This window comes from Dama dama, chromosome 11 (assembly GCF_033118175.1).
Source record: "Dama dama isolate Ldn47 chromosome 11, ASM3311817v1, whole genome shotgun sequence".
NCBI lineage: Eukaryota > Metazoa > Chordata > Mammalia > Artiodactyla > Cervidae > Dama > Dama dama.
Genome location: NC_083691.1, coordinates 67760582 through 67786759, shown reverse-complemented (window position 1 = coordinate 67786759; position 26178 = coordinate 67760582). Strand labels below are relative to the sequence as shown.

The 26178-nt window shown below is 38.1% G+C and overlaps 2 protein-coding genes across 3 annotated transcripts in view; one reads left to right on the top strand and one right to left on the bottom strand.

The window, feature by feature from the left end:
• Positions 1-26160, bottom strand: part of ASB3 (ankyrin repeat and SOCS box containing 3) — a 129455-nt gene extending 103295 nt beyond the window's left edge. Inside the window, exon 1 of the mRNA XM_061155448.1 lies at positions 26008-26160. The gene's annotated coding sequence lies outside the window, so the exon portion shown is untranslated. The remainder of the gene's footprint in view (positions 1-26007) is intronic.
• CHAC2 (ChaC glutathione specific gamma-glutamylcyclotransferase 2) lies at positions 1542-10782 on the top strand. 2 transcript variants are annotated; one of them, XM_061155445.1, is made up of 3 exons: positions 1542-1791; positions 7627-7662; positions 9243-10782. In XM_061155445.1, exons 1-3 carry the CDS (start codon positions 1657-1659, stop codon positions 9636-9638), a joined length of 567 nt encoding a protein of 188 aa, XP_061011428.1. In that variant the 5' UTR covers positions 1542-1656; the 3' UTR covers positions 9639-10782. The 2 variants fall into 2 exon arrangements, with proteins under 2 accessions (XP_061011428.1, XP_061011429.1); XM_061155446.1 differs by lacking the exon at positions 7627-7662.
• Positions 26161-26178: the final 18 nt, after the last annotated feature.

Genomic DNA, 26178 nt, shown 5'->3' with positions numbered 1-26178 from the left:
TCCAAGCAATGTGAAACCACAACTTGAAGAAAGTTAAGACCTGGTTACTCTTTTTTTTTTTTTTTTTTTTAGTTGGAGGCTAATTACTTCACAACATTTCAGTGGATTTTGTCACACATTGATATGAATCAGCCATAGAGTTACATGCATTCCCCATCCCGATCCCCCCTCCCACCTCCCTCTCCACCCGATTCCTCTGGGTCTTCCCAGTGCACCAGGCCCGAGCACTTGTCTCATGCATCCCACCTGGGCTGGTGATCTGTTTTACCATAGATAATATACATGCTGTTCTTTCGAAACATCCCACCCTCACCTTCTCCCACAGAGTTCAAAAGTCTGTTCTGTATTTCTGTGTCTCTTCTTCTGTTTTGCATATAGGGTTATCGTTACCATCTTTCTAAATTCCATATATATGTGTTAGTATGCTGTAATGGTCTTTATCTTTCTGGCTTACTTCACTCTGTATAGTAAGACCTGGTTACTCTTAAACTAAGTTTTTCTTTGTGACATTTTTCTGCTGACTTCTTAAAGAGTATAAATAATACTCTTTGAACCTGGATGTTCCAGTATTCTTTTACACAACTGAAGACTATAAAACATAAATCTTCAAGAAAGAACAAGCATTTGTTTAGGCTTCTGTTCTCACATACAGAAACATGGCCTTGATGGCCCAAGTGAGCTTCCTGAACAGTATTTCCGAGCAGCAGCTCTAACCTGCAGATCAAAACGTTTTTTTAGGATACTTGACCTATTGGATAAACTCATGAAATCTGTTAAATTCTTCAACAGAAAAACGTACACAGATCCCAAATCCTGTATAAAATTACAGGAGGTCCCACATATGGCTTCCAAAGCCTATGCGCAAGCTAAAAACATTTACCTACATTTTTCTGAGTGAGTTTCTGAGTATACTAAAGATGACTAAGGTCGTTTCACACAGAACATTTAAAAATATAAGCAGTTTTTGTTGAAATAATGATAGCTCTTCCACAGGCACAAAACTTCTGTAGTATACTTTGTCTTTGAAAGGTAAAAAGATTTTTTTAATGTAAATAAAGTCAAATACAGATTACAATCGCTGCTTGCATTCCCCTAGCTCTTGTTAAATGGGCAGAAATCCAGTTTTCAAAGCATAAGAAATGTCTTTCTAAGTGCCACGTAAGGTGCCCATAAACAGTTCGTCTCCGTGTATCTAGACCACGCCACCCAAGATTCCCACCCTCTCTCTTCTCCTCCCATCTGAAGAAAGTAAACACACCCAACCTTAAAGCCACACTAAAAGGATTGTGGGTACTGTAGTCTTCTGACCACACGCACCTCAAGAAAGGTAGGGTGATAAAACAGAGGCTGCTGAAAAATCCATTGCTTAGCAGAGAGGAAATCAATGCTTCCAAATACCCTAAGCAAACAGACAAAACAGTGACGGTGGCTGAGACAGGGAGGGCAACCGCCCCGCGAACTGCAAGTCCCAATGTGCTTTGCGCGCCCAAGGAGGGAGTGCAGGCTTGCGCCTGCGCAGCCGGTTTCTTGCGTCCGGAAAGTCGTAGTCCCTCGCCGGCAGCAGCAAGACAGCAGCTCAGAGACCACGGAAGAGGGGACGGCCACTGCCGCCGCCGCCGCCGCCGCCAGCCACCACGGAGGAAAAGCAAGGGAAGGATGTGGGTTTTCGGTTACGGGTCTCTCATCTGGAAGGTGGACTTCCCCTATCAGGACAAGCTGGTTGGATATATCTCAGGCTACAGCAGGCGCTTCTGGCAGGGCAGCACCGACCACCGCGGAGTTCCTGGCAAGGTGAGGCGCAACCGGTCCCCTGCACTCACTGTCCCCGGAGCACTGTTCCTCAACTCCTTGTCCAGCTCTGCGGGACTCGCCCCACCGCCAAAGGCCAGTGGGTTAGGGATACTGCTCCTACCTCTGTGCGCCTTCCTCGGCCACCTGCCCCCGACTCTGGGATCCTAAACCAAGGGCAGTCCTTTTGAAGCCGCTGGAGATGCTGGTGGCAGTTACTTCTTGAGGAGGCAAGAAACGTGGGCACAAGCTCCCACAAGGCTGACGTGCTGAGAGGGGATCCCATTTCTTGGCAACTACCCCCCCACACACACACAAAAAGGTGGGAAAATAAACCTTCCTGTCACCACGGAGTTGACATACTAAAATCAACTAGTAAATTCAGCTTTTTAACAATTAAGTTTGTTGGCATTTCTGCATTCTGCCAGATTTTCATTGGTCTGAGCTTAAACGTGCATGTTATTTCTGGGATTTCTTTATATCTTTCCAAAGGTTTTATTTTATGACACCTATGTTCACAGAAAAACTAGTTTCCAAAATTACCTCTGGTTATAAAGGAGCTTATGTTGATCACCTTGGTTGTCAGGTACTTCAGAAGTTGAGTCCAGCTTTGTTACCTAAGTAGCACAGTACCAATACTATAACCAACATTATTTTAATGTTTTTTTCTTCAGTGGTTCTCCTCTAAATTATAAATGTGAGATTAAGTTCTCTGATCCATTCTTCAGTCAGTTATGCAGGGACATTTATCTTAATACACTGTAAATACAGAGAATAACAGCTCACTGCTTATGCACATCAGCCTCGTTTTGACTGCAAGACAAGTAATCCATAAGGAAAACTGAATTTTGAGTAACTTAATAATTTGGATAAGCTGAACACTTACTATAGCTAACTTTTAGAAGAGTACAAAATGTTTAATTGCTAAGATGCTGAGAATTATATGAGCTTACCACTTTCTTTAAAAAAAAAAATTAATATTGGCTCAAAAGCAGGAAATCTAAAATGCTAGAAATCAGATGTAGAAAGAGATTGAGGTTAATTCCAAAGAAATACCTGTAGTATTACATCATGGAAAAGGGAAGAGAAGAAGGCTGTAGTTTGCACCTGCTCATAAATGAGACACAGGATTAAAATCACCCAAAAAAGCCATTCTACCTCAACTAGAGTTGGTAAATTAAGAATCTGGCTTTAAGGTAGACTTGAAAACAGGGGAGTGATTTACCACAAATGCACATGTACAGGCCAAAAGAGATTTCATGGCCAAACCATCTCCAAGAATATTGTAAAGTAACATTTAAGACTTTAAAGAACTAAGTTAAATAAAATGCCTTTTGAGTTGTCAGATATGAGCACTTAAAATTGCCATTCTGCAAAGGAATGTCTTAACCTAGGCTTCAGTTTAAAAAACCAAGTATTAAATACTTAAGAACATGGTTATAATAGCATATTTCAGTACTCGACTCTCAACCAAAATGTTTGTTACACAGCACACTGAGTTATGTACACTGTCAAAACAAACTGATGATAAGAAATTGCCAAGTCAATACAACAATTCATGAGTCTTTAATAAAACAGTAAAGAAGGTAGCTATAAAAGTCAATCTCTCTCTTTACTTAAATATATTAAAACATAAGGTAGGAAGGTTGGGGGCGGGGGTGCTGCAATGGCTAACAGTTTGATACCAATCTTTATTTAAAGAATCCATCCTAGCATATTGAAGGAAAACCTAAAACATTAAACATTTTCTAAGTATACTGTTCTGCTAAAAAAAAAAAAAACCGGAAAGAACATTATTTTACTTCACATTTTCTATTATAATAGAGCACAAGCCTTTTACAAATATTAACTGTCTGACAAACCGAAATACAAAAGGCTACAGAAACACCTAGCAAATTAGAAGAATAATGAAGATTCTACATAGCACCATGTTTCTTACAGCAATATATGCTGCTAGTGAGCTAGTTATCAGTACATATGAAATGTGATATTACTATACAAATGTTGGACTCATTTCTACATACTGTAATGTGATATTTGTAAGAAAAATGCCAAACCTACTTCCTCTCCTAATTATGCTTTCTTTTTAGCTTCATTAAATTTTAGTATCTTCCTAAGTTTAATTAAGCATCTCATTTATTTCTAACAAAACTAGCAATTTCTTATCAAATTAAGGATTTATTTAAATGTGAAAAAGTGTTCACAGAAAGAATATATTTCAATTTCAAAAAGAACATTTTAACACAAGAGATGATCATGAATATTTACTAAATCTCTAACATTTCTAGATGGTGATCAGAAACATTATTCATTACCCAATGAAAGGACCCATCATGGCTCATATTTCACATCTTCCAATCCTATTCACCATTCAAGACCCCTTCTTCAGTTTCAATGCCCTCCCCAAAAAATTTAAGTACACTTACAAATTTACATTGTTTCCCTAATAATAATAGGAACAAACAGCTTAAGTTTTATAAAATATTTTCTGGGTAAATATAGCAGTAGTATCAACAGCCCACGTGTATTTCATCCATAAGCAGTCAAAGGGACCCATCTATTTTCCCTTCATGATTCCCTACATATGCTCTTTGTTTTCTGTTTCAATTGTCACCACCTACATCAAGGACTTTACTACCTCTCCCCCTTTCAACAATTACTACTGAGCACTCACATATAAGTGGGAAACACCTATGCAAACAACAATACCTAATAAGTGCTATAAGGGAAAAGGTGCAATGAGAGTTTAGAAGGAGCTGCTGCAAAGTTGCCTGGAAAGACAGCCAAGTCTTTATGAAAAAAGTGGCAGGAGGATACCCAAGGAATTCTAAAGAAGGGCATTCCACTCTGCTGTGCAATGCTGTGCCGTGCCTAGTCACCCAGTCATGTCCAACTCTGTGACCCCATGGACTATAGCCCACCAGACTCCTCTGTCCATGGGGATTCTCCAGGCAAGAATACTGGAGTGGGTTGCCACGCCCTCCTCCAGGGCATCTTCCCAACCCAGGGATTGAACCCAGGTCTCCATACTGCGGGTGGACTCTTTAACGTTTAAGCTACCAGGGAAGCCCATTCCACTCTGGGCACTGGTACATTCAAAGATATGAATGTTTGTAAAGGTCCCATCACTTCATGGCAAATAGATGGGGAAACAATGGAAACAAACAGTGACAGACTTTATTTTCTTGGACTCTAAAATCACTGCAGATGGTGACTGCAGCCATGAAATTAAAAGTCGCTTGCTCCTCGGAAGAAAAGCTATGAACAAGCTAGACAGCACATTAAAAAGCAGAGACATTATTTCGCCAACAAAGGTCCATCTAGTCAAAGCTACGGTTTTTCCAATAGTCATGTATAGATTTGAGAGTTGGACTATGAAGAAAGCTGAGTGCTATGAAGAAAGCTGAGTGCTGAAGAACTGATGCTTTGAACTGTGGTATTCAAGAAGACTCTTGAGAGTCCCTTGGACTGCAAGGAGATCCAACCAGTCAATCCTAAAGGAAATCAGTCCTGAATATTCATTGAAAGGACTGATGCTAAAGCTGAAACTCCAATACTTTGACCACCTGATGTGAAGAACTGACTCATCTGACCCTGATGCTGGGAAAGATTGAAGGAGGGAGGAGAAGGGGTCAACAGACAGGTTGGATGGCAGCACTGACTGGATGGACATGAGTTTAAGCAAGCTCTGAGAGTTAGTGATGGACAGGGAGGCCTGGCGTGCTGGAGTCCATGGCTCACAAAGAGTTGGACAGGACTGAGCAGCTGAACTGAAAAATTATAAATAATTCATTACAGCTTGAGAGGGAAGTGGTAAGAAGTGAGGTTTATAGTTAACTCATGCAAAGGAATTTTTATTTTATCCTGTAGAATATTATAACCCTGAAAAATTTAAAGCACAAGAAAATTCAAAACCCAATTTTTGCAAAAAAAGTCAACCTAGGGCCATGTAGAACAAACTGGAGGCAGAGAGAGAAAGCCCTAAGGAGGAAACTAAAGGATGAAGAGAAAACAAATTTAGAAAATAATCAGAAGATAAAGCTACCAAGAATTAGTGAGTAGGCTGGTGAAAGGGGAAGCAAGGAAAGGTGGAGAGCAGAGCTCGTCCGCAGACCACCACCATTTCTTGCTCAGTCTACCTCCTTCCCACTTAAACATGCATACTGTATACTTCCCCGCCATGAACATCCTTGTATTGATGGACCCTGATGCTGGGAAAGACTGAAGGCTGAAGGAGAAGGGAACAACAGAGGACAAGATGGTTGGGTGGCATCACTGACTCAGTGGACGTGAGTTTGAGCAAGCTCCGAGAGATGGTGAAGGACAGGGAAGCCTGGCGTGCTGCAGTCCATGGGGTCGCAAGAGTGGGACACAACTCTGAGCGACTGAACAGCAAATATACTTTAACACACCAATCTTCCCAAAGAACCTGCTTTTATCATGCCAGTCACCTACTAACTTGAGTGCTACAGTAGCACCTCATTTCCTGTTTCTCCCAAATTTCAGTGGCTTGTTTTTTTCCATTGCCCCCCAATTTCAACTCCAATCTTTAGCTTTTCAAATCTGACTCTATCCTATTTCTCCAGTTATCTTTCTGAATCATCTTCCATACTTGGAGAAGCCTCTGCTAAAGTCAGACACTTTGGCCTGGTTTAATTCTGCTCCTAGACCCTTACTCAGAATTGTGTCTTTCCTTCTGACCACCCAAGACTCAGAATTATTACTTCACTTAATAAACAGCATACATCACAGCCCTTAAGTATTCTCTACCTATTTCATGTTAATAAGTTCATATTCCAGACTTACAATATAAGCTTTTAAAAACCAGAATCAGTTTTATCGTCTCTACAACAAAGAATAGATATTCAATAAATAGTTCCAAATTCACTTTGAAATTGAAGGTAATATGGCAATTCCTACATGACCCACATCAATATATGTATCCTCACTGTAGCATTATCTTAAATAGAAAAAAAGCTAAATATAAATGTCCAACAGTACAAAGATTTTTAAATTATAGCTCACTGATGGTCGAGTATCATGGACCTATTAAAAAGTATCAGAAGACTAACAGGAAAGTTAAATTTAAAAAAAATCCAAAATTCCATGTGTTCCATGATTATGAGTTATCTATACAAATGGACAAAGACTAGAAGGAAGTACAAACAAGGATGGCACAAATATCTGAATGATACAGGTTCACTATGTGTCACACAGCAGGCATACAAGTAGGTAAAGTTGTGGCTTACAACTCAACTCTCTCACTAATGTCTATTAAATACACAACCTTTGACACAAGGTAGGACTTGTATTAAAAAAAATAGCAAATTCTCAGACTGTTCCAGACTTACAGAATCAGAAACTACCTCCAAGTAATTTTTATCTACACCTGAGAACCACTTCTCTATAGGAAAGCACCCTGGAATGTCATGTTTTGTTGCTCAGTGGAACACTATAGCAATCTTTATTCCCTGATGAGAAAAAAAAGTGATCAGAATATTTATTTATAGTCGCTTCTTCCTTTTGCTTTTGATTTCAGTCACAGGTGTGTTTTTGTGTGTGTGTGTGTGTTTTAATATATCCATTCTAAGTGAATACAATATACCTATTATACACAAATTTCAGAGAATTTTTTAAAAAGGCCAAGATAGTTTGGATAAGATATTCTTTTAATTCACTTTAAAATTGATCATAAAAATAAGTAGCTTTTAAAAAGTGCTCAGTATAAACAAATGAAGTTAAAATATTCCATGTCAACAGTAAATTGCTAATGCTCAGTTAATGAACTTTAATTCAGGAAAAAAAAATTTTTTTTTTTTTCTACTTTTCTTAAAACAGCCTGGAAGAGTTGTGACTCTTGTTGAAGACCCTGCGGTATGGTATAATTCTTTTTCATATAATCTTTAATCATAAAATGTTAACATGTTTTGCAGTTTTAATAATCAGTGAAATCTTATTAGCAGTCATCACAGACAATTTGAACTACACTAAGCCTAGAAATTCCTCTCTGTATTAGTTGTATTGCTTCTTATGTGCTGGGAAAAATTGGGATGCAGAATTCAAGGTAGACAACAAAAAGCCAATGGCATGTAGTCTCATTTTTCCCTTCTTGATGAGTTTGTTGACTGAGAATTTTGTGGTTTCCTTTCACATTAACGGAGCCAATCCTCAGATAGCCAGATGACCACAAAGAATTAAATGAAAGCCTTAAAGCTTTCCTCACATTTGCTAGGAGTCTAGTATTTCAGCAAAAATCTCAGTCATGAATTATCACTTTCTTTACTGCCTAATCTTATCGATAGCACAACAGGTTTTTTAAAAAGTATGAAGTACTAGAAAACTTATCTCTGATAGTTCTCTGTTTCTTAAATATTTTCAATCATTTTATTGAGATCCAAATTTTACACTGTGAAGTTAAATATTTAACTTTAGAAAGGACTTTGATATATAAAAATCAAAGCAGCAAAAATAATAAAAATCAAGCAATAGCAGATGAATAATGGTGAAATTATGAAATGCTTTCATAACTTACATTAGGAAAAACATCTATAAAAAAATGGCTCCAAACTGGTAACTAAAAATCCTAATTAGAGGTAATAAAAGGCACTTTGTTCCTATAGAATGTTAATTTATTCAACATAATTTATTCAACCTGAAGTTTAATAATTAAAAGTTATCAAGAAACTAGAAAATCTGTGTTACAAACTATAAATCTTGCTTGTATCACAGATATTTTATTGATACTACAAAAAATCTTTGCAGCTAAAGTACATTGCTTTTACTGACACTGTTCATAGGCTCCCTAGACAGAGTTTGCCATTTACTCTTCTGGATGGAGTAATTTACTAAGGATATTTTAAAGTTTATGCAGTGAAGAAATGAACAAATAAATGAACCTATTGCCTTAATAGTTGATTACTTTATTACAGAGCTTTTAAAATACAGAACTCTTTTTGCAAATAAGGGAACAACTAATATATTTAATAAGGGCTTCCCTAGTGGTTCAGCAGTAAAGAATCCACCTATCAATGCAGGAGATGTTGGTTTGATCCCTAGGTCAGCAAGATTCACTGGAGAAAGAAATCACAACCCACTCCAGTGGGTTTCAGCATAGTATCAGTGAAATGCTTATGGATTAAAGATTTAGAACTATATTTTTAATGACTAAATGAAGATCTGATATTTTTCATATCAGTCCCATTAGTTAAAAGACATAATTTTAAAAATTTAAACAAAGATAAATATCCTGGTATACAAGGAAATTATTCAGATTGAAGAATTTAAAATGCTTATTTCCTTTATTATTTAGTATATACCTCTTCGTTACACATTAAGGGAAGCAAAACTGCACTGATTTCTAAGAATATACAAGATATTTTCTTAGCTCATAATCTATCTTCACCTATTTTAGCCTTGTAAATACTAAATGATACATTCTTTTCATTTTTCAACAGGGTTGTGTATGGGGTGTTGCTTACAGACTGCCAGCAGGAAGGGAAGAAGAAATAAAAGCATACCTTGATTTCAGAGAAAAAGGAGGCTACAGGACCACAACAGTCATTTTTTATCCAAAAGATGCCACAACAGAACCATTCAGTGTGTTGCTATATATTGGAACATGTGATAATCCTAATTATCTTGGTCCTGCACCTCTGGAAGACATCGCTGAACAAATTTTTAATGCAGCTGGTCCAAGTGGAAAAAATACAGAATATCTTTTTGAACTTGCAAATTCTATGAGAAGCCTTGTGCCAGAAGATGCAGATGAGCATCTTTTCTCTTTGGAAAAATTAGTAAAGGAACGTTTAGAAGGAAAGCAGAACTTCAATTGCTTAAAAAGACCTAATTGATTTTTCCAAACAAGCAGAACTTTTAATCTTCAGAGAATGGCTTCACTACACAATGGCAATATGATTTGTAAACGTTTTGACTTGAAAATCTTAGTTGTGTTTAATGTTGTAGTCAAGATAATACCTAAATTCACAGTTTAATTGCAGTTGGCCTGAAACTCATGCATACTCAAAATATTGGTATATAGTTAAAGAAAAAATTCAATAATATAATGAATGATTCTCCAGCTACATGATATTGAATACTTGCTCATGACAAGTTCTTTAGAAAAATACAATGAAGGACTCATTTCAGATCTTGTTTTTATCTAAATAAATACACTTCTGTTGTTTCATATTCCAGTACTAGTTTAAAGTTGTAGAGAATTAAACCAAAAGTCCAGTAAATATAATAAGGCTATGCCTTTAATATATTCCCATATGTTAACTCTGTAATCATGGTTTAAAATAAATAAGCTTAAAATAACATATAATTAGATATGTATGGTAATATAGACAAGATTTTGGCCTTGATCGTGAACTTCTTTGTTTAGAGTTTAAATGAAACTCCAATTTAAGCCAAAAGGGTAACATTTTAATATAAAAATTTCTTTGAAATTACAATGTACTATATCTCTCCTTTTTTGAATAAATGTATTTTACTACATGGTAAAAACCCTTTCCGCTAGAAAAGCACAAATTACGTCTAACAATTTATCATTCAATTTGTATTAATCTTACACTGAAACTTAAAAAAAAAGATAGGCTTTTTGATATTACAGATTAACAGAAACATATATAGTGAAAGTTTGCTGTTTGAAATGGCGATTAGAATTGTAATTTTTTTAAAGTAAGAAGTGGCGTTACCTGATCATTTGCTACAGTTTTTTTTCTTTCTTGTATCTTGTCACTTAACAAAGGTATCCACTAAATATTGTGATGATGCTACCCACCTAGGAACCATGTATACATTATTAACACATGTAAAAGTAACCTTGATTCAGACTAATCAGATCAGTTCTTAATTAGAAGTGATTTCCTTCTCAACAGGACATAGAGTCTATCTAAAATCTTTCAACATGAAAAGAATTTTGGTATCACATTAATGTGAAACTAATAATTAGCACAGAAGTTGATCATGTAAAATAAAGCTGTCCTTTTCATGTTTCTTTTTTATTTGTTATAAACACCTTACTTGGTAATTTAGTCAGCTACATAAAATTTAAAATATTTTTCAACATTTTCAGTATTCACTTTCTAGAAGGCATTTCACCTGTCCTATACAACAAGAAAAGCACTAACATTCATTAATGAATATTTCATAAGGATGTACTAGGCACTTTACACACAGGAGCATCCTCTCAGATTGTTTTCATAGTAACTTGTATACAAGTACACATCCAGTAAGTAGCAGAAGTCCATGTCTCTGCTAAAGCGCAAGAGTCTACAATATATTTAAAAATCCACATCTTTACTAACCTACATCTTTTTTTGTGTAATGAAATAATATGTGGCTTCGTAGATACAGATATTAATTTTGATAGATGTATACAGATTCCCACAATTATAATTAGCCTGTCCAAAAGTCACATGCCATAGCTCAGAATCACATAGATGTACTCAGAGATCCAGCCTTTCATTTTACAAATAAACCTAAGTCCAAAGAAATTTGTAACTCCCAAAGTGGTTCTTCTACCATTTAATATATGCTACATATCAAGGGAGAGGGATTACTTTGGGATCGATCCACAATTGTATCTTTCTAGACTTTCAGTTATTAATAGAAGTTAACTAGAAAATACACATGTGGTATACCATCAACATTTATAGGGAGGCCATGATCCAAAGAGCCCAGGAACAGGGACATTCATTTCCACTGGGATGGGGAGAAACATAACTAAAATCGAGAAGCTAAACAATACCAAATTGGCTGCTAGGATCTGGAGCCCACAAGTGACTAAGAATCTATCATAAAGGTAGTAAGCTATCTAGAGCAAAAGTTATTTTTGTTAGCAAAAGTACAAGTTTCTTTATAACCCTTGGACCTCACTTCCCAAGCAATCTCTCTCATTCTGCCCTCATTACACATGTAACTCAGACTCAGTCCTCAGAGAACAAATCTTAGGTGTTAAATTTTAGGAATTCAAGAAAAGTATGAGTATAAACCTTATATTGAGAAAAGAAAATTTTAATAAAAATCTCTATAATGGAGAGGATATTTTAAAGTAGGTCTTTCTACTCCTACTCCAGGCCACTATTATATTTCCTTTTCCCACTCCCAAATAAATAACACATTTACTCTTCAATCTACCAAGAAGTGTAAGCAGTCTAGATACAATCTCCATACATAAAAAGTTATCATTAAGAGAAATAAAAGTTTGTTGTGATGTCAACCTTGAATATTTGAAAACATGAACGTGATCTATTCCTTCAAGACTGATTTTAAAACATTTAATAGTCAAGATTTTATTCTATTATGTTAATTTCTATTTTCCATAAAAACAAATCTTTTTTAAATTATAACTGGAGTAGTTGAGAATATCAATGTAAGCATCTTACTCCTATAATTTATATCCCTGATTCTTTCAGTTATATGATAAATGTGCTTAAAATTCCCTCTCATCACATAAAAATTTATATATCAAATAGGATATTCCAATTATGTTTTTCAACAAAAATACTGTGACTATATTTTCTGTAAATTTTTTCAGCTTTTAACAATCTTTTTTTTATATTTATTGTTTATTTGGCTGCAACGGATCTTAGTTGCAGCATGCAGGATCTTTAGTTACTGCATGTGCGACCTAATCCCCTGACCAGGGATTAAAACCAGACCCTCCTGCACTGGGAGTGCAAAGTCTTAGCCACTGGACCACCAGGGAAGTCCCTAACAATCTATTTTTATGAATTTCTAAGGCTTTAAAATAAAATCACCCTAAGCACAAGATTTTTTCTATTTCTTACTGGAAATGTCCCTCCAATCTAACTTTATTCTGCTGTTCTCTACCCACTCCATGTAGTCTCAGGTCTCCAATGATTTTCTTATAGATCTGAGTCTTCATCTTCCTTTACAACTCTGATGCATCAGACACTAATGCTATCACTCAATCAATTCGTGTACCTGATAAACAGTAGTCAAAGATGTAAATAGAAATACAAGGAAGTGTAGCAAAATGTTGCAAAGCAAAAAAGCTCAACACTTCCACTGCATTTCTATTTACATCTTTGACTACTGTTATTCAGATACACAAACTGATAAGAGTCCTAGGCTTTGATTACCTAAGAGTCCTTAAGCTTTGATGGGACCAGATGCCATCTTAGTTTTCTGAATGTTGAGTTTTAAGCCAACTTTTTCACTCTCCTCTTTCATTTTCATCAAGAGGCTCTTTAGTTCTTCTTCGCTTTCTGCCATAAGGGTGGTGTCATTTGCATATCTGAGGTTATTGATATTTCTCCTGACAATCTTGATTCCAGCTTGTGCTTAATCCAGCCCAGCATTTCTCATGATGTACTCTGCATATAAGTTAAATGAGCAGGGTGACAACATACAGCCTTGATGTACTCCTTTCCTGATCTGGAACCAGTTTGTTGCTTCATGTCCAGTTCCAACTGTTGCTTCTTGACCTGCATACAGATTTCTCAGGAGGCAGGTCAGGTGCTCTGGTATTCCCATTTCTTTCAGAATTTTCCACAGTTTGTTGTGATCCACACAGTCAAAGGCTTTGGCGTAGTCAATAAAGCAGAAATAGATGTTTTTCTGGAACCCTCTTGCTTTTCCGATGATCCAACAGATGTTGGCAATTTGATCTCTGGTTCCTCTGCTCTTTCTAAATCCAGCTTGAACATGTGGAATTTCACAGTTTACATACTGTTGAAGCCTGGCTTGGAGGATTTTAAGCATTACTTTGCCAGCACGTGAAATGAGTACAATTGTGCAATAGTTTGAGCATTCTTTGGCATTGCCTTTCCTTGGGACTGGAATGAAAACTGACCTTTTCCAGTCCTGTGGCCACTGCTGAGTTTTCCAGATTTGCTGGCACATTGAGGGCAGCACTTTCACTACTGCAGTTGTGTACACTGTTGTAGTTGTGTGCCCTGTTTCTATTACATTTTAGTGTTATTAAAACTTATATGTAGTATTTCTTAATAAGAACTCAAAGCAAAGTTAGCAAGGAAGCCCTGAAGTTATCTCTGACATGACTTAGAAGGTTTTGTGTTGGTTAAGACCTATCGTTCAAGCACGAGCTGTAAGACTTCTCAAGTAAAATAAGAATCTTATAACACAGCAAGAGCAAGAGTTTCCTACATCTTCTTGCCTCCAATCTTATGTCTTCTTTCCATCACATTCTGTACTCTGCACTCACAATTGTTTTTCTAAAATATGGAACTAATCTAGTCAGTAATGAAAATGCCTCCCAGAGCATACGAAGTAAAGCTCAAATTCTTTAACCTGGTATTCTATGACTTACAATCTAGTGTCAACATAGTTGTCACATCTCACTTCCCACCAGCGCACACTCGCCATGCTCCAGTCACACCTCCCTCCTCAATCATGAAGACCCAGCAAAAAAGAGGGACTAATGACATGTGGCAAACAACAACTCACGCAGCAAGACTACCTGGATAAAAAACATAGCTCAGGACTCCCCTGGTAGCACCGTGGTGAAGAACTCCCCCGCCAATTCAGGGGACACAGGTGAGGTCCCTGGTCCTGGAAGATCCCACACGCCATGGGTAACTCAGCTCGTGCGCCACAACTATTGAGCCCTCGGGCCGTGACGACCGAGCCCGGGAGCCAGAACGACCCAAGTCTGTGCACCTACAGTCCGTGCTCCACAATTAGGGAAGCCACCCAGCGAGAAGTTCTCGCACTGAAACAAACAGTAGTCCCCAGATGTTGGCCACAACTAGGAAAAAACCCTTGCCCAGCAACAAAGACCCAGCACAACCAAAAGTAAAAAGTAAATTAATACAAAAAGAAAAAGATAGCTCCCAGCTATCAAGAAGCACATTTGCTGGAGAGATGCACAACCAAGCAAATCAATGTTACTCATCATAAAGACTGGGACATAACATATAAGCAAAATAGAGACAGATAAACTGTTAAAATAACAAGATCAGAGAAAGCTTCACAGAAAAAAAAAAGTTGTTCATGTATCAAAGAATAGTAGCTAACACTTAAGGAGCACTTCCTGCAAATACCAAAATCTACTCTAAGTACTTTCACATATTTATCCCCAGTGAGAGATAAAAAGAGTTTAAGTTAAATGAACACATTAACTATCACTGATTACTAGAACATGCTAAGCGGCTGTGCTGAGCACTAAAAAGGAACAAAACGGAATTAAGCCCTTTAATTCTGGTAGGGGGGAAAAGTGAGAGATGGTAGGTTCCTCCCCCCGCCCCTGTAAGTTTTAACCCCAATGAGATTCTTTCCTGAAACAGGATAAAGTTAAAAGAATTAAAAGGATTTATTTGGGGCTTCCCTGGTGGTCTAGTGGCTAAGACTCCAAGCTTCCAATGCAGGGGGTCCAGGTTCGATCCCTGGTCAAGGAACTAGATTCCATATGATGCAAAAAGAGTCAGTATACCACAATAAAAGATCTCACATGCCAAATGGAAGATCGAAGATCCTACTTACTGAAACTAAGACCAGGCACAGCCAAATACATAAATATTTTTTTAAAAACAGATTCATTTAAGTACCTGTATTCTAAGGTCAGAGAGAACCTGTATTCCCTGGTGGCTCAGAGGTTAAAGCGTCTGCCTGCAATGTGGAAGACCTAGGTTCGATCCCTGGGTCGGGAAGATCCCCTGGAGAAGGAAACGGCAACCCACTCCAGTATTCTTGCCTAGAGAATCCCATGGACGGAGGAGCCTGGTAGGCTACAGTCCACAGGGTCACAAAGAGTCGGACACGACTGGGCGACTTCACTCACTCATTCTAAGCTCACAAGTCTTTTTTTAATTTAAACATAAGTATGTTTTGCCCAATTTTTCTCAATAACACTGATTGATTTATTCAACAAATACCTATCAATTACCTACTTTATATAAGACAAACTAAGCATATGTGCATTTTCTTTCACTTCCTACCAAAGTCCCACTGAAGTGCATTCAAGCATTCCAGAAAGAGAAAGCAGGTGGGATTATATTGAGGGTGAAGCAAGCACAGAGAAAGCCGCAGTCTAGAAGCAATGTGCAGATGCACAGGTATGCACGCGTACACATGAGACAGCTGCAGCCACACAGGCCATTCCCGCCAGCAGAGTCTGAAGAAGAGCCAAACCGAGAGACAGAAGAAGGGGGCTGTAGGACAAAAATCAGGAAGATTAAAGTATCTATATGAGATAAGCACACCAAAGCTTTTATCTCACTCCTTTACACACAGAGTGTCTAGCAGCAACAAAGCTAGTTTCAGGCTTAAAACACAACTTTTTTTTTTTTTTTTTGTAATTTAACCATCTACCCTGAAAGCATCAGAACACCTTCATGCTCCACAATAAAGCCTTCTTCATTTGGGCACAGGGAGGAGGAAGAGAAGGAAAAGCAGCTCTTTTTCTTCATTTCACAATAAAGTGAGGGCCAACAGTTGGGCCTCTCTGCACACTTAAAAGAGCTCAAAAATCCTTTTTTTTTTTTTTTAATTTTTTGAGGAATGGCAAAAGCACAAAAGGATAAAAACAATCAACTCACCTTAAGGAAGCAGAGCTTTTAAACTTATAAATGTTTAAAATTTGTAAGTGCTATCCTCAAAGAAATTCATGCAGATGCTGCATCTATTAAAAATGAACAATTGGAAAGAAACTATGGAAACAGGAAAAAAAAAAACCTGACTAAAGATATTCAAAAAAGAGAACTGACAGTCAAAGGAAATTTGATCTCTTGAATTGATCTTCCATATTACCTAACTTTTTTTCTTTGTCTTTTTTCTACTCGGAAGAATCTATGCAAATAGTATTCTGAATAAAACAGAGAAAATGGAAGGTGAAAGTGAAAGTCACTCAGTCCTGTCTGACTCTTTGCGACCCCATGGAACCTGCCAGGTTCCTCTGTCCATGGGATTCTCAGGCCAGAATACTGGAGTGGGTAGCCTTTCCCTTCTCCAGGGGAGCTTCCCAATCCAGGGATCGAACCCAGGTGTCCTGCATTGCAGGCTGATTCTTTACCTGCTGAGCTACCAAGGAAGCCCAAGGAAAACATAATTGAAGAAATAATATTAGAAAATTTCCCAGAAATGAACAAATAGGACTCAAGGGGTACAATGAAGGATAAGTAAAAAAGATCCACAACTAGAAAGAAATACTCTCATAAAACATCATAAAACCAATGATATAAAGAGTTCAATAAAATATTCCAGAGGAAAAGGAATATTAGTTGCTAAGAAGGAGAATCAGACTAGCTTTGAGATTCTCATCAGATATATTAGATAGTAAACTGCAAAGGAATGATGTCTTCAAAGTTTCAAGCAAAACAAAATGATTGAACTATGAATTCTATTCCCAAACTATTAACTGAGAAGGCAAGATGAATGCATTTTCAGATATACCAGGCCTGTGAAAATCAAAGTATCTACTTTTTATCATTTCCTTAAAAAAATTACTTGTAATTATTTATACCCCAACAAGGTGGGAAAGAAATGTGAGATAAGGATGACATGGAATAACATAAAACAATAGATTTAACCCAGGAGAGTTACAGGAAAAAATAAAGATAGATAGATAGGTAATAGATAAATATACATCAGATTTGAAAAGCAACTAGTGTAATTAGAACAAAGTGTTTCAGAGCTCAAAATATATCTTCAAGAACAAAATGGACTCACTTAGCAAAGGTGGTACTAATTTTAGAGAGCTAAGGGAACATTTTAAAGGGTAGAGGACAGACACAATTACATTTCCTTCTCTGCAGTTCAAATTACACCTCTGGATTTTATAGTGAATAGTACTTGCATAAACAATATTGCGAAGTTTGAGAATCAACCTATAAACAAAGCACAGAAAAACTGAATAAAGTCACAGAATGCAAATGTTACAAACATATAGTAGCAGCAAACTGGAAAGTACTGAAATGGTATTAAAAGCTACACATATTACATACTTAATATGTAATGAAGGCACTACACTAAAAATAGCCTTACATGCAGTAACTCACTAAAAACAAAATGGCAGCACTGAGAAGTGGCCAAAAGAACAGATTCAGGAGCAAGACTGTTCGGCTTTGATATCCAGTTCCACTGCTTACCAGTGCTATGACTTTGGGCAAGTTGCCATATTTTGTTAATATATTTATTTCACTTTCAGACTTCTGATATCGAGATGAGTGTTACACTAGATGGCAAGTCATAAATTTAATTGGCAGCAGTTATTTTGTTAATAATAAAAAAAAACTTAAGAGAGAGCTCTAAAAGCAGTGGCAAAGGGGAACTGTTACAATTTAAAACAGATTTTAAATTGGGACTAACATACACACTACTACATATAAAATAGATAACTACTAAGAACTTACTGTATAGCACAGGGAACTCTATCCAATACTCTGTAATAGCCTATATGAGAAAAGATCATAAAAAAGAGTGGAGATACATACATATATATATATATATATATATATATTATAGATTCACTTTGTTGTACACCTGAAAGTAACACAAAGTTGTAAATCAACTATACTCCAATAAAAATTTTTAAAAATAAAAATAAAACTGACTTTAAGATAATTAAATGCAAGGCATAACCTTTGATTAGATCCTAAATGGGGGGAAAAGGCCAATAAATGGTGAAAGTTGAAACCAGTGTTATTTTTCTAAGATGTGATAACAGTACACATCTTAGTATACAGATAATAGATAATAATATACATATTTATAGAAGAGTCTTTTTTTATTACTAGTCATTAAGTTTTTTTCAAGGTTTAGGCCAGTTGTCTTGTAGAATATACCACATTTTTTGTTTGATAAGTTTCTTATACCCAGCCTTGGCAAGAATGCTACCCAGGTATTTATACACAGGTGTTGTATATACTATGTTTTAAAAATTCATTCTAACAGAAAAGTCTTAGAAAAAAAACAAAAGTATAAGGCATGGGATTGAAAAAAGAAACATTCTATCTTGGTCTGAAATCAAATTTCCAATCTCCCTTTTTTCCTTGTACCTAAGAAATGAATGCATCCAATATTCATATTCCCATCTATATATTTGCTGGCATTCTGTCACCTGTATACATGCTGCGTTTTAACCAAAAATGTCTGAAGGCCAAAGCTTTTCTCATCATTTATTTTTCCCAAAATGTGTATCCCAGTCCTCTGAAGTCTTCTTATTACCACAGAGTAAATTATATATAAAGGAGGAATTGGGAGGGAAAAAAGATCAGCATTGGAAATTAACAGGAAAGGGCAATTACTGTCTCACAGTCTCTGGAGTAATTACTACTAAACAACCTCAGACCGCAGGCCAGCTGCTAAAGTTGAGCAAATGTCTTTATTTTTATCGATTTTTCCCTTTATATTTCTAAATGAGAAACAATACAGAGATCTGGGACAACTTTTAACTCAAAGCCCATCTGGTTAGTTCTCATTTCTTTCTCATAAAAATTTCAACTGGAAAAAAAAATCGACAATTTTATTCAGCCATATTTTATAATATGGCAGATATATAATTTTATACCCGTGTGTGAATTATATTAGAACAAACTAACCTCTCTTGTGATTCAGTCTCCTGATCAGTAAAATGAGGAAACAATAAAATCTAACTTTGGGGGTTATTATGAGGAATAAGTCAATTATAAATTTATATCTATAAAGTGCTTAAAATAGTGCCTGGGCACAACATCTATTAAATTAATAGAATACAAAATAAATATGAATCTTCATAATAGTTCTTACATCTTACATTTGTTATTTTCTCCATTTTAAAGTTAAGAAAACTGAGCTCTAAAGAGGTTAAGTAATGTACCCAAGGTCACACATGCAGTAGGTAGGATCGGAATTTCACTGGCCTAACTCCTGAGCCCATGCTCCTAATCACCTCACTTAATTCAGTTGTAAAGAGTTCGCATATAATTATTCAGCCATGCCTTCTTATTAGAAAATCAGATATGCAAAGGTAATTTCTGTCATTACAGCTAATGCCACAATGAATTATCTTTATACATACATCCTTATGTGTCAGGATTTTTGTTTCTAAATCAGAGAATCCAAAAAATAAAATCACTAGGCCGAAAGGTTTACATGTTTTTATTTTAAAAATTACTCATTTTAAAAAGTTTATTATAGCAGGTCAATCTTTCCTTTTACAGCACCTAGATTTCCTATCTTACCAAAAAACATCATCCCTACTTCAACTATACAAATATTCTCCTAATTGCCTCATATGAATATGTATCTTTAAAGCATTTACAATTTTCTTTTTCATTTTTCACTTTTTTTGCTGCACCGCGCAGCTTGTGGGATCTTAATTCCCCGACCAAGGATGGAACCCAGGCCTTTGGCAGTGACTCTGAGTCCTAACCGCTACACTGCCAAGGAATTCCCACTGCACTGCCAAGGAATTCTCACAATTTACTTTTTACATATTTTTTGATGAGGGGATCTGGTTGGTTTTCCTATAGGTGAATTACACCAGCAGAATCTAGTTAAAACATCCTTTTCCCACCAACATGAAATGACCCCCTTGTCAGATATTAAAACAGAGACTATCTAATTGGTTTCCACACTTCATTCACCCCATCTCTCACTAAAAGTAATCACCCTCTCTTTTGAATGTCTGCAGTATTTTATCTGTATAGTACCTGGATGGAGGAGACTAATGGGCTGCAGTCCATGGGGTCAGAAGAGTCAGACACGACTTAGCAACTGAACAACAGCATTTTTACAACACTCTTCGAACTGAGGACAGTGCCTTCAAACCATATTCATGAGATAAATAACTGCACAACTTTCTTGCTCTCTCCAGATCTATAATTCTGCGGCTAACTGAAAATTGCCATATTAAGACTAATTCTCTTAAAATTAGGCAGAAAAAGGTAGCTTTGTCAGATTAAGGGGCATTATCCTGGAATCCATGAAGCAGAAAGTTAAACAAAATTTAGGACTGTGTTTTCTGTACCATACTTATATGAAAAAAGTCAAGACTATTAAATGAAGCAATACTGACTATTTTTTCAAAATAATTTCTAGGCAATGATGGGGTTAATACAGATTCAGGACAATCTTCTACATATTTATATTCAAAATCCTCTATGGTAACCGATATGCATAATAATGACATCAGTGTAAGGTAAGATTAAGTGTCTTATGGAATCATCAAAGATATAATACAAACAGGATCACTTGCCTTACAGGCAAAGTAGGTATTCACTACACTGCAAAACTTTTAGAGGGCTAGAAAGGTCCCCTGCTTGACACTAAGTATCTTCTCACTCAGGGAGCTACTGCCTAAAGCTTTACCATTAATATTCAAGCTTTTCATTTTAAGTCTAAACCAGAAATAGATTCTCAGCCAGGGGCCATCCTGCCTGCCAAGGGACATCTGGCAATGTCTGCAGACGTTTCCGGTTGTCACACTTGGCGGGCAAAGCGGGAGGGGAATAAGGCTGCTGCTACCATCTAGAGGACACAAGCCAGGGTACCACTAAACATGACACAATATGCAAAACAACCCCTCCCGACAAAGGGTCACCCAGCCCTAAGCGTCAACAGCACCAAGGCTCTGAGAAACCGGCATATACCCTGCTGAAAGGCATAAGCATAACGTTTGTAATTTAATGTACAGATAAACAAGCCCTCCACTTCAATCCAATCAAGCCTTTTTTCCCCTCTACTCCTCCGCCATGCTGCCAAATACACTGGTTACTTACTTATCCTCATCATCTACAACTCCTCAAAGCATTTACTTAACTGGTACAGTTCTTTCTCTTGACTTCTTTGATATCTCAGTTTTCTGACTTTCTTTCTTTACTGGGCACGCCTCCCCAGTCCATTTTGCTAATTCTTCAATGCTATTCAGTATATAATGTTGCAATGACTCCTCTTCCTTTTGTTATCCTCATTGTTTCCCTGAAGGATTGCAACCAGCACTATGGCTTAAATATACCTACGTGCATATAGGGATCCCCAGGTGACGCTAGTGGTAAAGAACCCTCTCGCCAATGCAGAAGACATAAGAGAGGCACATTTAATCCCTGGGTCAGGCAGATCCCCTGGAAAAAGGAATGGCAACCCACTCCAGTATTCTTGCCTGGAAAATACCAAGGACAGAGGAGGCTGGTGGCTACAGTCCATACAGTCACAAAGAGTCAGACACAACTGAAGCAACTTAGCACTCAGGCACATGCAAGTAACATCAAAATTTATAACTTCAGCTCTGACCCCTCCACCTGTGCCTCAGGTTTAATCAACATGTTAGCTCCACTTGGATGTCTAACTGATGATATCTAAAACTTAACATGTCCAGTAAATTGATTATACTCCAATTAAAATTAATTTTAAAAAGTAACAAGACTTGACATGCCCAAAATAGAACATTGATTCCAAAATTATTATTACTGTAAGCAAACCACATATATAAAATGTCAATAACTGGAGAATCTAGGTTTGATTCTTGCAAATAAATTTTATGTAAGTCTGAAATCACTTCAAAATAAAAAGTAAAACAAACAAAACACATGATTCCCATCAGTCTACATTATTTTCCTCCCTGTTTCAGTAAACTTCACCACCAGTTCCTCATAAAACATAGTCGTTCAGTCGCTCAGTCATATCTGACCCTTTGCAGCCCCATGGACTGTAGCACACGAGGCTTCCCTGTCCTTCACTATCTCCCAGTTTGCTCAAAATCATGCGCATCGAGTCAGTGATGCCATCCAACCATCCTGTCCTTTATCATCTCCTTCTCCTCCTACCCTCTATCTTTCCCAGCATCAGGGTCTTTTCCAATGAGTTGGCTCTTCACGTCAGGTGGCCAAAGTATAGGCACTTCAGCTTTAGCATCAGTCCTTCCAATGAATATTCAGGGTTGATTTACGATTGACTGTTTTGATCTCCTTGCTATTCAAGGGACCCTCAAGAGTCTGCTCTAGCACCACAGTTCAAAAGTATCAATTCTTCAGCGCTCAGCCTTCTCTATGGTCCAACTCTCACATCCACACAGGACTACTAGAAAAACTATAGCTTTGACTATATGGACCTTTGTCGGCAAAGCATCATTAATTCATCTCTGTAAGAACATGCCACATCTAATCCACCAGGAAATTCAAGATATTCTATTCAAAAAATACATTCCAAAGTAGACTATGTCTCCCCATTTCTACAGCTGCCTAACTGGTCTCCCTGTCGCCACTCTTTGCCCCCACATTAGCTTCCTAGGACTGCCATACAAACTACCACAAACTGGTAACTTAAAACAATAGAAAGGTACTGCTTCACAGCTCTAGGAGTTAGAAGTCTGAAATCGAGGTGTCAGCAGAGCCAAAATCTCCCTGAAACCTCTAGGGGAGGATGTGTCCCTATCTCTTCCTAACTACTGGTGGTTGTTGGCAAATTTTAGTTGGTTTGTAGACACATCACTCCAATCTCTGCCTCCACCCTCTCTGTGTCCAAATTTCCCTCTTCTTATAAAGACACTAGACATTGTATTGGGGCCCACTCTTGCTCAGTATGACCTTAACTTTACATCTGCAAAGATCCGATTTCCAAGTAAGTTCACACTTGCAGGTTCCAGGGGTTAAGACTTCAGCATATCCTTTCAGGGAACACAGTTCAGCCAACAACATCCCCTATAGTCCATTTTCCACACAGCAACCATAATGATCTTCATATGTACATCAGGCCACATCGCTCTCCTACTTACAGATCTGTGCCCAGCTGGCCTCTTCCAGCCTCTCAAACTTCATCTCTTAAGTGCCCTCTTACACTCCAGCAACACCAGCCTTCTTTCAATCCCTCCAACACAAGCGTTTCCTGCTGGAAACTGCTGTGTGGCTTCCTCCTCCTCATTTCAAATCATAACTCAGGTGTCACTTCCTCACACAAGTCTGACCATCCACCTCGGTAGCATATCCCAAAGTCATTTTCTTTTACATAACCCTAGTTTCTAAGCAGCAATGACCTGTACCAGAAATTATCTTGAGTTTTCTGTTGTTGTTGTTGGAGCTTCCATTACTACAGCCCCAGAGACTAAATCTGGATAGACAAATACTTTTCATTTCTATTTAGTCAAATACATCTTTTTTCCTCCATGATTTCAGGGTTCCCCTCTTATAGATCACACTTCCCTAGTGGCTCAGTTGGTAAAGAACCTGCCTGCAATACAGAAGGCCTGGCTTCGATCCCTGGGTCAGGAAGATCCCCTGGAGTAGGAAATGGCAACCCACTCCAGTATTCTTGCCTGGGAAATCCCATGGACAGAGGACAGAGGAGCCTGGTGGGCTACAATCCATGGGGTCTCAAGAGTTGGGACACGACTCAGTGACTAAACCACCCCCACCATAACAAGATCACTAAATTATTCCCCTAAATTTTTTCCTTTTGTTTTTTTATGTGTGTGACACCTGACTAAATTTTATTAAGAAAGGAGACCCATGATACAATCTTAATACCTATTGTTTTCTTCTTGTTATTCATTTAAGTATCTAATCCATTTGGAATTAATCTTGAACTGAATTCATCGGAACTGTCTCCACTACTCTGAGATAGCATTAATCTCCTCTGACTCCACTCTGCCCTACACTGACTACACTGAAAAGCCCTAAGGGACCACCCAGAAGGATGGTCCTGCCTGATAAACTCCTAAAAATCCTTAAGACAGCAATCCGAATGTCATTTCTCCTGGCAAGACTTTCTTACCCAATTTCCGTCCTTCCTTATATCTAACATCTACTCTATTATATAATTTAACATCCTTCTACTCTATAATCTATAGTTTATTGCTGTTTTAATCCTTCAGTCGTGTCTGACTCTGAGACCCCATGGACTGCAGTCCACCAGGCTCCTCCACCCATGGGATTTTCCAGGCAAGAATACTGGAGTGGATTGCCACCTCCTTCTCCAGTGGATCTTCACCACCCAGGGGTGGGACCCTCACCTCCTGCATTGGCAGGCGGGTTCTTTACCACTGAGCCACCAGGGAAGCCCACAATCTATAGTACCTGGCTCATAATAAAGTACTTAGACAAGTGCAAAGAGGAAATGTTATATGAGTGTTAACATTTTATTATTACCATAATAGGTTACCATTATTTTTTTTTAATCACAGGTTACCATTATTTGTGTAATTTGCCTTGCTAGACCATAAGACAGAGGACAGAGATTCATTTATTTGCCATTTACCAAGCCCACTGTTCACATACACAGTAAACATTAATAGGTAAATCAATGAACAACATCTCAATTCTTTGGTGCCGTGGATTCCTTATGTTTAAAAAAGAAATAGGAAACTTTCAAAACAAAAAATAGAAAGAAGCTGTTCTTCCTGCTTTTTGACTTGGAGCAAACTGCAGGGGCAGAGAGAACACACGACGGACGACAGTTTTTAGCAAATCTAGCACGAAGGTCTAGCTTTTCTCACCTCCAGAAAGACAACGAGAAATGCTCTATATTTCACGCTGTATAAGCCATTATCAGTTCAGTTCAATCGCTCAGTCGGGTCCCACTCTTTGCGACCTCATGGACCGCAGCACGCCAGGCCTCCCTGCCCATCACCAACTCCCGGAGTTTACCCAAACCCATTATATTAGTGATTAAAACAATGGCATTTCTTTAAAGACGGGGAGATGCAAAACTTTTTGTTTTCTTTTGAATGAGGTGAGAGATGTCTGAATCTTACGTGAATTCATAACCTTACGGTCACCTGGCCTTGAACCTTACTTAAAGAAACGTATCGGCTTCCTAAATAAAACAGCGACACAGCACTTCAACTCTGGGATGAAGGAAGAGCCTCACGTCGGGTCAAAACGAGGGGATAATCTGGCTGCCCTCCACCCAAGGAGAGTCTCCATTTGGGCCACCCTCGGAGAAGCGTAGAATTCTTATACGGAGGGACGACAGGTATTCTCGGCTCAGTATCCCCGAACCCAGGGCTGCAGAAACTTAGCCACCCGCCCTGTGTTAGTCAGGAGCTGAAAAGTACTCAGGTGACCACGGCCCACTGTAAAAGGCGAAGAGAAACTTCCAGCGGGGAAGATAAAAGTGTACAGACGCTACATGCGGAGGAAAGGGAAAACAGAAGCAGCGAGAGTAAAGAGTAGTCAGAAATACCGCCACTTCTCACTTCTCGTCGCTACCTCGAATTTTCTCATCTAAACACCTGCGCCAGCCCCGCTCTCCGGTAGCGGCTCCCTGAGGCCCCGGCCGCCGCCCACCCTGTGGTGAGAGGCGCCCGCCTCCCGAACTCACCAGCTCTCCGTGCTGCTACTTCGGCGCCGCGGAAACGGCTGGTCCAAGGCCCAGTCTTTGGGCGTCCACTCCTGGCAGGCCACTGCGTTCGCTCCCCGACGCCAGACTGCGGTTGTGGTCAACAAGAGAAGCGCTACCGCCGTCCCGGCTTCCGTAGGCAGACGGTTCGGC